The sequence below is a fragment of the Ruditapes philippinarum genome, unplaced genomic scaffold, assembly GCF_026571515.1.
Source record: "Ruditapes philippinarum isolate M1 unplaced genomic scaffold, ASM2657151v2 ctg5124_1_1_1_1, whole genome shotgun sequence".
In the NCBI taxonomy this organism is placed as follows: Eukaryota; Metazoa; Mollusca; class Bivalvia; order Venerida; family Veneridae; genus Ruditapes; species Ruditapes philippinarum.
The window spans coordinates 62497-76766 of NW_026863217.1; the positions used below are offsets into that span (position 1 = coordinate 62497).

General features: G+C 34.8%; 1 protein-coding gene across 4 annotated transcripts in view; it reads right to left on the minus strand.

The window, feature by feature from the left end:
* Window positions 1-14270, minus strand: part of LOC132721506 (endothelin-converting enzyme homolog) — an 84550-nt gene that overhangs the window by 35869 nt on the left and 34411 nt on the right. For all 4 annotated transcript variants that reach the window (XM_060705826.1, XM_060705824.1, XM_060705825.1 and 1 more), the window contains 4 exons: window positions 8493-8689; window positions 7829-8032; window positions 5889-6169; window positions 5111-5179 (listed from right to left, as the gene is read on the minus strand). In XM_060705826.1, coding sequence (XP_060561809.1) covers window positions 5111-5179; window positions 5889-6169; window positions 7829-8032; window positions 8493-8689 — 751 coding nt within the window. The remainder of the gene's footprint in view (window positions 1-5110; window positions 5180-5888; window positions 6170-7828; window positions 8033-8492; window positions 8690-14270) is intronic.

Sequence of the window (14270 nt, forward strand, 5' to 3'; positions counted from 1 at the left end):
GGGGAGACATAATAATAATTGATGGTATAATAACAACAACAACTATAACATGATTTCAACTTGATTCTCTAAGCTTAGACCTATTAAATATCAGAAATCAATATCATTATTTTCCCAGACAACATTTTATGGTGTCACTATAGTAAGATCACTACCATTTTCTCCTGTATATAGTTTGTTTTGCGCTTTTCCATGATATAAGTCAGTCCTTATGACCTTATCATGGAAAAACTTAAACAAACACCCGATTTACTTGTTTCTCTGGCAATGATAAGTAATAGACTTTCTTTGCTTTGAGTAAATATGATATATATCTCACTTCAGTGTGACAAGTAATTCAAGAACATTTGCCCCCTGGACATTTGTCTCCTTTTTTGCAATGCTGGACAGTTGCCCCATTGTATGTGTCGAAAGGGTGGACATAACAAAAATTGCCCCCCTAAAACTTTTTTATTGTAGTTAAAAGTTTGTTTAGTGACCTTATCCAAGTGTGGGTCTTATTACGCACATTAGATCATTAAATCTGAAAAAACATTAAACAAAAAAAAACTTTTTATGTTATATACAATTCTATTCTAATTTTGCAGTGAATTTTTTTCAGATCTCATAAAAACAAAGCAGACTTAAAAAGGGTTTTCTCCCAATCAATGCACTTACAATCAATGACATTTGGGTGTGGAGCTCAAAATACACTTTAAAATTTGTATATTACGGATTTTTGTAATCTTTAATTATTTTATTTCCTGTTTAAAAAAGAAATATTAAAATTGCACTTTAAACAGCAATAATTACACTGTCTGTGCCATTATTCTATCTGTCACAACAATTCACCCATCACTTTAGTTTGGAAGTTAAGAAATATACCTACATCTGTGAAAGTCTACTCCAGTCTAATCTAATTTTTTTAAAGAGTTTAGATAGATAAGATGTAAGAGGAAACACACTCATTTGAGCCGCGTCATGACAAAACCAACATAATGGGTTTGCGACCAGCATGGATCCAGACCAGCCTGCGCATCCGCGCAGTCTGGTCAGGATCCATGCTGTTCGCTTACAAACCCTATTACAAGTAGAGAAACTGATAGCGAACAGCATGGATCCAGATCAGACTGCGCGGATGCGCAGGCTGGTCTTGATCCATGCTGGTCGCAAACCCATTATGTTGGTTTTGTCGTGACGCGGCTCATTTATACAAGCACTCTTAATAAACTTCCTAGTACTCTGGCTAATTCTGTCACCAGGAAAGAATTATTCTCCCGAGGGAGATGAACGTAATGTCACGATCGCAAATAGGAAACATAACATATTACATCAGGTTTAGCATGATCTCGCATTTATTAGAATGTTTAAACCACTTTTTAGTCTGTAAAAAGCTACTTTAGGTTATAACAATTTATTCTGATGGTTTTACATCTTCTGTTTTATCCTGTCATATTGAAAAAGGGGAGACTATTTAAAATATCATACTTATCTATTATAATTCCATTAAAAAATAAAATGCAAGGGTATATCTTAATTCTGGTTTACAGATGATTAGAGAGTTGCAAATTTTATAACAATAACAAGAGCAGTCAGAAGGACAGCAAACTCAACTATTCTCAGTGCTTGATATTAAACAAGAGCCTGGATACAAAACGGCTATAATTTTGTAAAATTTCATGTTGAAGTTAAAACCCTTAAACAGTGACCTCCTATTATGCTCTGAAATAAGTGTGTAATGTTTCAACCCATTCCCTAGGATACTCAGGCAAATTAATGACAACTAGAACTGCCACTATCATCGCATACCACTTTGTCAGAATCAACAGTGGCCATTTAGAGCTCAAGGACAACCTCCCTGCCAAATCTGAGGTTACTAAGCCAGTGCATTGCTAAGTTATGTATTCTACATGCTTCAAATGTGAAAATGTCAAAATCAATACATTGCGGACAGGACATTCTTTAGCAATTAAGAAAAGCTTTTTTTTTGTCAAGGTCCCTGTGACCTTGACCTTTGACCCAGTGACCTCAAAATCAATAGGGGTCACCTTATAGTCATGATCAAAATCCATGCCAAATATGAAGACTGTGGGTCAAAGGAATCTTAAGTTAATGGGTGGACAAACTTTTTGAAGTCAAAGTCCCTATGACCTTGACCTTTGATCCAGTGACCTCAAAATCAAAAGGGGTCATCTACTAATCATGATCAACATCCATGCCAAATATGAAGACTGTGGGTCAAAGGAATCTAAAGTTATTGGGCAGACAAACTTTTTGAAGTCAAAGTCCCTGTGACCTTGACCTTTGACCTGGTGACCTCAAAATCAATAGGGGTCAACTACTAATCATGACTAACCTCCATGCCAAATATGAAGACTGTGGGTCAAAGGAATCTTAAGTTATAGGGCGGACAAGCTTTTTGAAGTCAAAGCCCCTGTGACCTTGACCTTTGACCTGGTGACCCCAAAGTCAATAGGGTTCATCTACTAATCATGACTAACCTCCATGCCAAATATGAAGACTGTGGGTCAAAGGAATCTTAAGTTATTGGGCGGACAAGCTTTTTGAAGTCAAGGCCCCTGTGACCTTGACCTTTGACCCAGTGACCTCAAAGTCAATAGGGGTCATCTACTTATCATGACTAGCCTCCATGTCAAATATGAAGACTGTGGGTCAAAGGAATCTTAAGTTATTGGGCGGACAAGCTTTTTGAAGTCAAGGCCCCTGTGACCTTGCAAATAGTATAAAAATATTAAAATGATGTTATTTACTCAAATCACGCTAAAATTACTTTTTTTAAAGTCCCAGCATGAATTTATGTATAAAAATATTAAAATGATGTTATTTACTCAAATCACGCTAAAATTACTTTTTTTAAAGTCCCAGCATGAATTTATGTATAAATTCCATATATTTTGGGTTTGAAGAGTAAATATATGTATATATTTTGAAAGAATAATTCAGACACCAACAGAATCACTGAGTAGTTTTAAAACAAGTCATGTGACTTGAACAAACCCTGGAAGTTACAAAAATAACAGATATTATGGATAATGTACGATTGAAACAAGTCTAAGTCATTCATTTAACATGTTCTTGAACGTTTCAAGAGTCCACTGTGACAACTATTGTGAAATCTTAACGCTCTAACCTGACCCACATGGGTCAAGTTATGAACTTAGCCACCATTTTATTCTATATAAGGAGAAAAGTTTTGATCCTGTGACTGACTGCCTAGTGTATTCATTTTGAGGACATTTACAGAAGAGTGAATGAAAAATTCATAACGAAGAAATGAAAATTTTGCCTGTATCTCCCTTTAAGTAGTTTTGAAGAATTACCAAATAGCATGCAAAAACTTAACCAAAGTGTGATGCTGACACTGCTGCCTGGGTGAGAACTTTTCTTTAAATAGTCTAAAAAAATAGGCTAAAATGAAAACAAAAAACCCCTTACCTCATACTTGAATGCAAAAACTTAACCAAAGTGATGCCAACACAGACGGCTTGGTGAGTACAACAGCTCTTCCTATTTTTTGAATAGTCAAGCTAAATCTGAGAAAAGAAACTTAACCAAGGTAAGGTATAAATTTTTATCTCCAATTTGATACAATCGGCGATAAGGAAAGCTCTTCCTTAAAGAGAAAAGGAGTGGGTGAAAAAAAAATGTCTGTATTGAAGAACAAAAATATTTTCATGATATTAAGAAAAGTGTATCCAAATAACATACTCATTATCTCTGACATAATTACTCTATTTTTCTCTAGTTGACATTGTTTTTGTCTATTATTTTGTTATGCTTTATTTGTTGAAGTAAACAAGAAATCTTTGTTTGGCAATATTGACCTGACATTTGAATATTCAATGACCTTTTGTTGGTAATTTAATAATCGGAATTTACTGATTATCTCTGGCATAATTACTAGTTGACATTTTTTTCATTTTTTTTTTTGGTCTTTAATATTTGTTTTATGCTTTATTTGTTGAGGTAAACAAGCAATCTTTAACTACAGATGGAAAATACACCACTCCTGTTTAATGGGTAAAACTGCTCTAAATAGATGAAAATATTCACAGAGAATATCACAAAAACTTTGTATTTTCTTTAACATCTGCCCACAACCTTTTATGTTCTCAGGACAAATTAACATTTTCTTAACTGATATCATTCTGAGGTTGAATTATCAAAGGCCAAAGGTTAAACCCCTGAAATTTGTGTTATCAATTTGGACAACTTGAACAGTCAGTCCTAAAATGAAAGGATTACAATATCAAAATTTTTAATTTAAATATAATTGAAATACCTTAATGCAGTAAATGGGTAACTCCTATTATAAATTACATAAGAAGTTAAAGGGGATTCATCTGTATTGGTAATCATTTAGTTTCTTTATCAGAATAATTATTGAAGCTCATTTTTGTTTTTGTATTGCATATTAGCAATATAGACAATAACATAGACAAAGTATTTTCTACATTTCCTCAGTTCAACTACAGGCAGCCATTTATGGCCACATGACGTCAAAGCCACATGACATCATGGGGCCTTAAACGCGCATCTGGGTCCAACAGTCAAATTTTCACAGGCACATCTTTCACATCCAGGTCGGATGCATAAGCGGGTCAACAATGGCCGCTTACATGCGCTTCAGATAATAAAAAAATGCCTTTTTTTCCACAAAAAAATAATTATCATTTAAAATACTTCCATATAAAATGTCACCATGTTTGCATATAAAAAGTCATTTATTTCCGTTAAAGCATTTACCACAATGTTGATAATAACTCTTTAACCATTACTGCACTAAGGAGACGATTTATTTATGTTTACATTGTATTAGATGATCAATTTATTGACCTTAACATTTTCTTACATTTAAGAATACTGATGAAAATTCTGTAAAAAAAATATTTATAAATATTTTGTCACTTTTCTGCAGAGAATTATAAACTAAAGAGCAGATTTTGAGTGAGACAAAAAAAATGAAGTTCATTCCATAGTAAATATATTTAAACAAACAAAGATAACAGGCTATCTTCAAATAATATTTCCCAGGTGACCTAAGTTAACATTTTCAGAAGCCATAGAATTTGTCTTAATCTGTGACAAAATGTGTCTGTATGTTACTTACTTTGTCCTCGGAGACTGATTTATTTAGATAATAGTCTCTCTCTGGCAAGCCTAAACCCCCTTGATCCACCTGAAATTATACAAGTAAACGTTTAATATCACATACATTATATACATAGGTTAATGTTAAGACATTGTATGCTATAAATTTATAAAACCTAATGGCTGCTGCTGTTCATTTAAAACAGATCAAGTCAAATCCTGTGCATGAAAAATGCTTTTGAGTTTGTCATATTGGTTGTAAATACACATGACTGCAAGTCTAGGACTCACCTCTGAGAAAGACTATAATTGATAAGTTTTTATTTTTAAAATACAGTGTAAAATTATTATTATTTTTCAAAAATACAATGTAAAATTATTATCATTTCAGTTGTAGCTTACAAACTTACATTTCCTTCAAAATGAAAATATGGAAGGAATCTAGACAGCACAAAATAACATTTAGCAGTGTGTAAGAAATGAGTTCATTCATTCTTTTTCATTTTTTCAAATTACCACACCTTTTAACCAAGGAACCCAAAAATACATTTCTCTGCAAGTCACAGACAAACTACTAATCCTATATGATTTCTGTATCAGTGGTGCAGTGAGAGACAAATGACCATTACACTGACTATGTCCGAGATCAAATTTTACCTTGCTCAAGGATTAAAGCAGCCAATTTCCCTGTAATACAGATCCGACAGACGCTCTCCATATCAAGCTATTTGGGCAGATAAGTCATTAGTGACACTAACTTTTTAAAAAATGTTGAAGTGTTGAACTTGTAACCCTACCTGTATGATATTATATGTAGAATTTTTATCATCCTCTCCGATGTAGTACGAGAAAAATACACCAAACACTTTCATCTTTTCCAAAGCTTTCTGTAAAGTCCATTTTGTTTTGTCCCAAACTCCAGTCCTATTAGATATTGCCCATCCGCCAAATAATCGTACAAGATTTTCTAAAGGTTTACTACCCAACACACTAATTGTTTTGTTTTTATCCATACATGATTGGTAATAGAGCTTGGCTTTTATTTCTGCGTCACTCTGCGTGGAATTAATTGGTCTCTCTGAAATCATCAGAATAAGGTTTAATTAAGGTAGTCATACTCTAATGCTTTCCCACCAAATATTTCTAATTTCATCGGTAAATATTGAAGTAAATCGGTTATTTCCGGAACATTATTTTTTCAGAACCTTGGATATTAGATTTTTTAAAATCACTCGTTCCTTATCGATATGTACTAAATTTAGGTTATAAATGGTTAAGATTTATTAAATACTGAAAATTGTGAAAAATAAGGTTAAGGAAAAGACCGATTTATGAGGACATTGGTCGATGTTAGAAATTTTTTGGCAGGAAAGCATTACAGTATGACTACCTAAATTCTATTATGTCACTCTTGTGCTCATATAAGATGCAGGCACATCATGACCGGGATTATTCAGTACTTGTGTACATTTGTATTTCTTAAGACTTAATATGCAAAATCTATAAATATTCATTATATATAATTTGGTGTGGAACTTAGTGATCAAAACAAACTAATAAATGAGTGCCTACCGAAATACAATAGTTGTCTTCCCAGAGTGTTATCAAACTCTATTGTGTTTAAATTGTCTTATCTCGGGAAATCTTGCTCCTAGTTAAAGCATGCAGCCTTGTATCTTTTTGTTTAACAAAGGCTCAGTTGTAAAGTAAATGATTCTGTAAGTGTCTAGCACATGAAAGGTTTCTTGTATACACCTACTATACTTCTTTATTCACTCAAATCAAAATAATTTAGCTTCTATGTAGGAAGTACAAAGTAGATCCGAATTGTAACATGAGTTTTTGACATTTTGTTTGAAGTCAACATCAACAACAACCTTAATAATACTTTCTTCATTTCTTCACAACAAGACAGAATTAGCAGAATTTAAAGAACCTGTTGGCTATTACTATATGGCATCTCTGTGTTTAATCCACCTACTGATGACAATTGAATCTACCCCTGCAACAAGCACTGACCAAGATCAGCCTGCATATCTGTGCCATCTGATCAATGGTCTGCACTATTTGCTATTCAATCAGTAAATGAGCCACGTCATGACAAAACTAACATAATGGGTTTGCAACCAGCATGGATACAGACCAGCTCGAGCATCTGCGCAGTCTGATCAGGATCCATGCTGTTTGCTATCATTTTCTCTACTAGTAATAGAGTTGGTAAGTGAACAGCATGTCTCCTGATTAGACTGCGCAGATGCGCAGGCTGGTCTGGATCCATGCTGGTCGCAAACCCATTATGTTGGTTTTGTTGTGGCGTGGCTCAAATATTTTTCAAATTTTCCCTAAAAATAATTAATGGTTTTGTCAAAATGGATAGTCCATTTATGATATTAAGCATTTTAAGTGCTTATATACATGTAAATAATATAAATCACATTTCATCATAAGAGCCAGCCCTGACTACATGCCAGGGATCATGAGTTCAGTCCTCCAAAATAACAACTGAAATTGACACTGCAATTTTCTTGTAATTTTGTTGTGATTAGTGCTTCCGAGGGACCACACTTTCTCCAGGATTTTAAAAAAGAAGTCTTGTGTATTTAAATAAAAATGTTAACATACACAAAATAACCTCTCTTCTGTAATGTCAGTCACAGATATTGGTTTTCGCCGGTAACTATTGATGAATGTATATCTCATAATTTTTATTGCCAAATTTAATGCTTAAATTTCTCACCTATGACCCTTTTCATGACCTCTTGATTTGATTTCCACAGCTCGCCAAATGTGCTCCAGCGGGCGTGGCCCGAGGGTATCACATGCTTGTCAATCCAACCACCACATGCGTACGAGTAAAAGTCCGAGCACGGGTCAACACTAGTGTCCATAGAATTTATCAACATACTTGCAACCGTGATACATGTTGGTGTCAAACATAGAGCTGTAAATAAAGAACAAGGACATGTAAAAGGAACATTAAGGATTATGAACCCTAAAAAATTGTTTTTCAAATCGGCTAATGTTGGTTATTTAAAATCATGAAAACCCGAGGCGGCTCTCGCGTTCTTTCTACAGCTTTCGAATATCTATTTTTAGAATAATTTTGTCATGTTAGAGGATTTTTAAGCCTGCAAATATTATAGGAAGCTATAATAACCAGACACTACAACTACATGTATGTTTGCAACATTCTTGATGTTTTTTCTACAAAATTACAAACTTATTAAAATTTTCAAGAATCTATTTTGTTTAATAAGCTGAACTGTTTATTATAATAATTTATTGTTACTTATTTGTTTTGCTGTGTCATACTCTTCATAATATGCAATTTTTAAAATGAAATTTTATATGAATTCTTGTTTCAACATTACTATACAAATTTCAGCAAAATTTCAACATACGTTTTGGTTTGACCTCTGGTTTCCTTGTTGTTGCTATGACTACAGGTTTATTATTTGTTTTGACACTGGCTTTTTGAAGACTTAATCGACCAATCTGTTTGTCCCTGGACACAAGAAGAGCAGCTAGAACTATGATTGTAACAGAAGCAACTCCTAAAGTTCCAAGTAATATCACCTCCAGCCATGACCTTCGACCCCTGTAATAAAAGGACAAAAAAAAGTTCACATTTCAGTCTTGACCTACAAACTCGATTTAAACATGAAACAAGAAACAAGAGGGCCATGATGGCCCTGGGGTCGCTCACCTGAACATAGGCCCCCAGGGCCGGGCCAGTTTAAACCAAAGGGCTTTTATTTGAACAAACTTGGAAGACACCCATTAAAAGATATTTCATGATGTTAAGTTTTTACTATACACAAATAATGAATAACAATGACTTTTGCCCCCTCCCCCCTCTCCCTGGCAGGGCCAATTTTGACCCAAGGCTTTTATTTGAACAAACTTGGTAAACATCCATTAGAACATGTTTTCATGCTAAATATCTTAGCTCTAGCTCTTTTGGTTCTTTAATAGAAGATTTTTTAACTTTTTACTCTATGTATATAGGGAAAATCAAATAACCCCTGGACAGGGCCAATTTTGACACCCAGGGCTTTTATTTGAACAAATTTGGGTAGACACCCATTTAGAATATGTTTCATGCTAAATATCTTAGCTCTAGCTCTTTGGCTCCTTTAAAAGATTTTTTTTTAAGTTTTTACTATATGCATATAGGGAAAATCAATGACCCCCTGGGGCGGGGCCAATTTTGACCCCAGGGCTTTTATTTGAACAAACAAGGTAGACACTGATAAGAAGATGTTTCATGCTTAATATCTTAGCTCTAGCTCTTTGGGTTCTTTAAGAGAAGATTTTTTTGAGTTTTTACTATATGCACATAGGGAAAATCAATGACCCCCTGGGGCTGGGCCAATTTTGACCCCAGGGCTTTTATTTGAACAAACTTGGTAGACATCCATTAGAACATGTTTTACGCCAAATATCTAAGCTCTAGCTCTTTGGGTTTTTTAGAAGAAGACTTTTTTAACCCATTGCTTCATGAGCATTTTGTGAAAAATGGCTGTTTTCATTGAAAAGTCTCCCGTTACAAGTTCAAATTGCTATAATACTATAAAAACTGCTTCAACACTAATCAAACTTGGCACAAATGTTGACTGGACCATTGCCCTTGCAACAACATGCTCAGGCTTAAATTTTCTGTTACCATGGCAACGAGGGGACATCTCAAAATTGCCAAAAATCACTATTTTGCGTTGATTTTTTCCATCAAAATTGATTTCAAAGTGCTGCAACTTCTCAATGGATTGAGATAGAGTCAAATGCTTTTCAGCGTTGGTTACACGTTACCTTATGATCAATCTGGGGTCATTTACAGCCTCTCACAAGTCCAAAATTTTCTTGGCGATGAAACCCCCTGATGTATCTTTTGGTTGGGGGGCCGCGCCGAAAAAGAGGTCACTTTTTTAACAACATTTCTCAAACAAAAACAAGTGTTTTGGGCCTAAATAAGGCATTTTTTCATCATTTGAGACAACAAAAAGGGGGGGGGGGTGAAAAAGGCGTTAAAAGGCGTGTATATGAAGTAATGGGTTAAGTTTTAACTATATGCATATAGGGAAAATCAATGACCCCTGGGGCGGGGCCAATTTTGACCCCAGGGCTTTTATTTGAACAATCTTGGTAGACACTTATTAGAAGATGTTTCATGCTTAATATCTTAGGTCTAGCTCTTTGGGTTCTTTAAAAGAAGATTTTTTAAAGTTTTTACTATATGCATATAGGAAAAATCAATGACCCCCTGGGGCGGGGCCAATTTTGACCCCAGGTCTTTTATTTTGAACAATCTTGGTAGACACTTATTAGAAGATGTTTCATGCTTAATATCTTAGGTCTAGCTCTTTTGGTTCTTTAAAAGAAGATTTTTTTAAGTTTTTACTATATGCATATAGGGAAAATCAATGACCCCCTGGGGCTGGGCCAATTTTGACCCCCAGGGCTTTTATTTGAACAAACTTGGTAGACATCCATTAGAACATATTAAATGCCAAATATCTAAGCTCTAGCTCTTTCTGTTTTTTAGAAGAAGATTTTTTAAAGTTTAAAAAAATACTATATGCATATAAGGAAAATCAATGACCCCCTGGGGCGGGGCCAATTTTGACCCCAGGGCTTTTATTTGAATAAACTTGGTAGACATCCATTAGAACATATTAAATGCCAAATATCTAAGCTCTAGCTCTTTCTGTTTTTTAGAAGAAGATTTTTTAAAGTTTAAAACAAGATTGCATTTGAGAAAAATGCTATGCCACCGCATGGCTCAAATTTCATAGCTGTACATCAAAGGACAAGAAAGTAGGTCACATCATCAAAATCTAGGTCAAAGTTCAATTTTACAACTAAAACTGTGCACATGGTCAAAATGTCATTGCTGTACATCAAAGGACAAGAAAGTAGGTCACTTTCCCCCTTGGGCAAAGCATAATTTTGACCCAAGGGTTTAATAACAATCTTGATACAGGTCCACCAAACAACATTTCAAGTCAAATATCTAAGCTATAGCTTTCTCCCATTCAGAAAATATTTGTTTTATTTTCTGTTTTTACTACGTGTACATAATGAGAATCACTGCCCCCGGGCAGGGCCAATTTTTGACATTTGAACAACTTTGATAGAGGACATATAGATGATATCATATATCAAACATCAAAGCTCTATGCCTTGAACCTTCAGACAAAAAATTTTTTTTTCACTATATGTACATAATGAAAATCAATGACCCCCGGGGCGGAACCAATTTTGACCCCAGGGCTATAATTTGAACAATCTTGCTAGAGGTTCACTACACAATGTTTCATGCAAAATATCTTAACTCTATCCTTTGTAAATTTAGAGAAGATGATTTTAAGTTTTAACTATATACACATGAGGAAAATCTATGACCCCCTGGTACATATAAGATATACCTATGGCTCCCAAGGGCGGGGCTAATTTTGACACAAGAGGCAAAATTTGAACAACTTTGGTTACAGAGTACCTTTAGATGATATTATTTAACAAATATTAAAGCTCTAAGCCTTGTACCGTCAGATAATAACATTTTTTTATTTTTTACTATATGTATATATTGAAATCAATGACCCCCAGGGCGGGGGCAATTTCGACCCCAGGGCTATAATTTGAACAATCTTGCTAGAGGTTTACAACACAATGTTTCATGCAAAATATCTAACCTCTAGCATTTGTCAATTGCTAGAAGAATTTTTTTTAAAGTTTTTACTATATACATATAAGGAAAACCAATGACCCCTGGGGCGGGGCCGATTTTGACCCCAGGGCTATAATTTGAACAATCTGGGTAGAGGTCTACCAGACAATGCCTTATGCAAAATATCTAAGCTCTAGGCCTTTTGGGTCTTTACAAGAAGGTGTTTTAAGTTTTTACTATGTGTACATATAGTGAAAATCAATGACCCCCGGGGCGGGGCCAATTTTGACCCAAGGGCTATAATTTGAACAATCTTGTTAGAGGTCTACCAGACAATGCCTTATGCAAAATATCTAAGCTCTAGGCCTTTTGGGTCTTTACAAGAAGATTTTTTAAATTCATTCTTATTATTCCTTTTGGTTGCCATGGCAACCAGATTTCTGCATGGAATGTAATTCTTTGAACAACTTTGGAAGCCCTTCACCCAAGGAACAATCCTGCCAAGTTTGGTTGAAATTGGACTAGTGGTTTTTCACAAGAAGATTTTTTAAGTTCACTATATAATCTATATAACACACACACACACAAACATACACACAGGTGAATCGCTATATGCCACCGCATCGCAGATGCTGCGGTGGCATAAAAATACTATATGCATATAAGGAAATCAATGACCCCCTGGGGCGGGGCCAATTTTGACCCCAGGGCTTTTATTTGAACAAACAAGGTAGACACTGATAAGAAGATGTTTCATGCTTAATATCTTAGCTCTAGCTCTTTGGGTTCTTTAAGAGAAGATTTTTTTGAGTTTTTACTATATGCACATAGGGAAAATCAATGACCCCCTGGGGCTGGGCCAATTTTGACCCCAGGGCTTTTATTTGAACAAACTTGGTAGACATCCATTAGAACATGTTTCATGCCTAATATCTAAGCTCTAGCTCTTTCGGTTTTTTAGAAGAAGATTTTTTAAGTTTTTACTATATGCATATAGGGAAAATCAATGACCCCCTGGGACGGGGCCAATTTTGACCCCAGGGCTTTTATTTGAATAATCTTGGTAGACACTCATTAAAAGATAATTCATGCTTAATATCTTAGCTCTAGCTCTTTGGGTTCTTTAAAAGAAGATTTTTTTAAGTTTTTACTATATGCATATAGGGAAAATCAATGACCCCCTGGGGCGGGGCCAATTTTGACCCCAGGGATTTTATTTGAACAATCTTGGTAGACACTCACTAGAAGATGTTTCATGCCAAATATCTAAGCTCTAGCTCTTTGGGTTTTCTAGAAGAACATGTTTAAAGTTTTTTCTTTTGGTTGCCATGGCAACCAGAGTTCTGCATGGAATGGAATTCTTTGAACAACTTTGTTAAGGCTTCACACAAGGAACATCTCTGTGAAGTTTCATTATGATCTGCCTTATGGTTTCAGAGGAGATGTCGTTTGAAAAGTGTGAACGGACGACGGACGACGTACGACGGACGAAGAGTGATCCTAATAGCTCACCCTGAGCATATGCTCAGGTGAGCTAAAAAAGGTAATAAAATTAGTCTGCTATGTATAAAAAGGTTGTTCAATGTTGATATCAAAGTCTTCGATTGCACTTAATTAGACAATTTCAAATTCAAAGGCAGAATCAGGACCACAAATTCAAAAGCAAGGTGACCACAAAATCAAAAGCAAGATCACAAATTTAAAATCAGGACCACAAATTCAAAAGCAAGACCACAAATTCAAAAGCAGGACCAATCCTTCGTACAAATTCAGCATAAAGTCAGGGTTAAAAGTAAATCTCAAAAAATTCTTTTCGAATTGTACCTGACAGGAGTAATGTGCTGATGTTTTCTTCACTAAAACCTTTTATTAACTACAAAATTAAGACATTGTTGTTGTCTTTTTTTTTCTCGGAAACCAAACCTTTGATTAAATATCTCTGCTAGTTGAAAAGTTCACACACAAACAATGCTTATTTGTCATATAAAAGACACTGAATTAACCTCATTTCTCTAGTAAATAACATTATTAGCCGGGATATGATTTGTCATCAGGAAAATCTCCCCTAAGATGTCCCCCGAGTGTATTTCATCTGCCTAATAAGACATCTCTATATTACCAGGGCATTCATCTTCTCAGCTGTAATCTAACATTATGTCAAGTTTTATATCACTGTATAACATTTGGTATAATATTTAAAGTAATCGAACCTAATGTTCTGTTAATAAAACCAAATTGTACCAAAATGAAAGTGTTTGGCCTTCAATAATCAGGCAATATTAGGTCACTGACCTATAACCACTCGCCAGTCCCCACAACCGGTTACTAATAAATGACAACCAAAAATTATCCGACATCCAACTTGTGGATACAAATTCTGCACATATTTTGTTAAAATCCAAGAATTTGTGAAAAATATATTGCAGTTAGTCGCCACTCCTATTCTTTGATTTACAGTTAACCTCCACTTCTTTTATCTGATTTTAACTTAAATAAATGAAGTGGTGGCTTC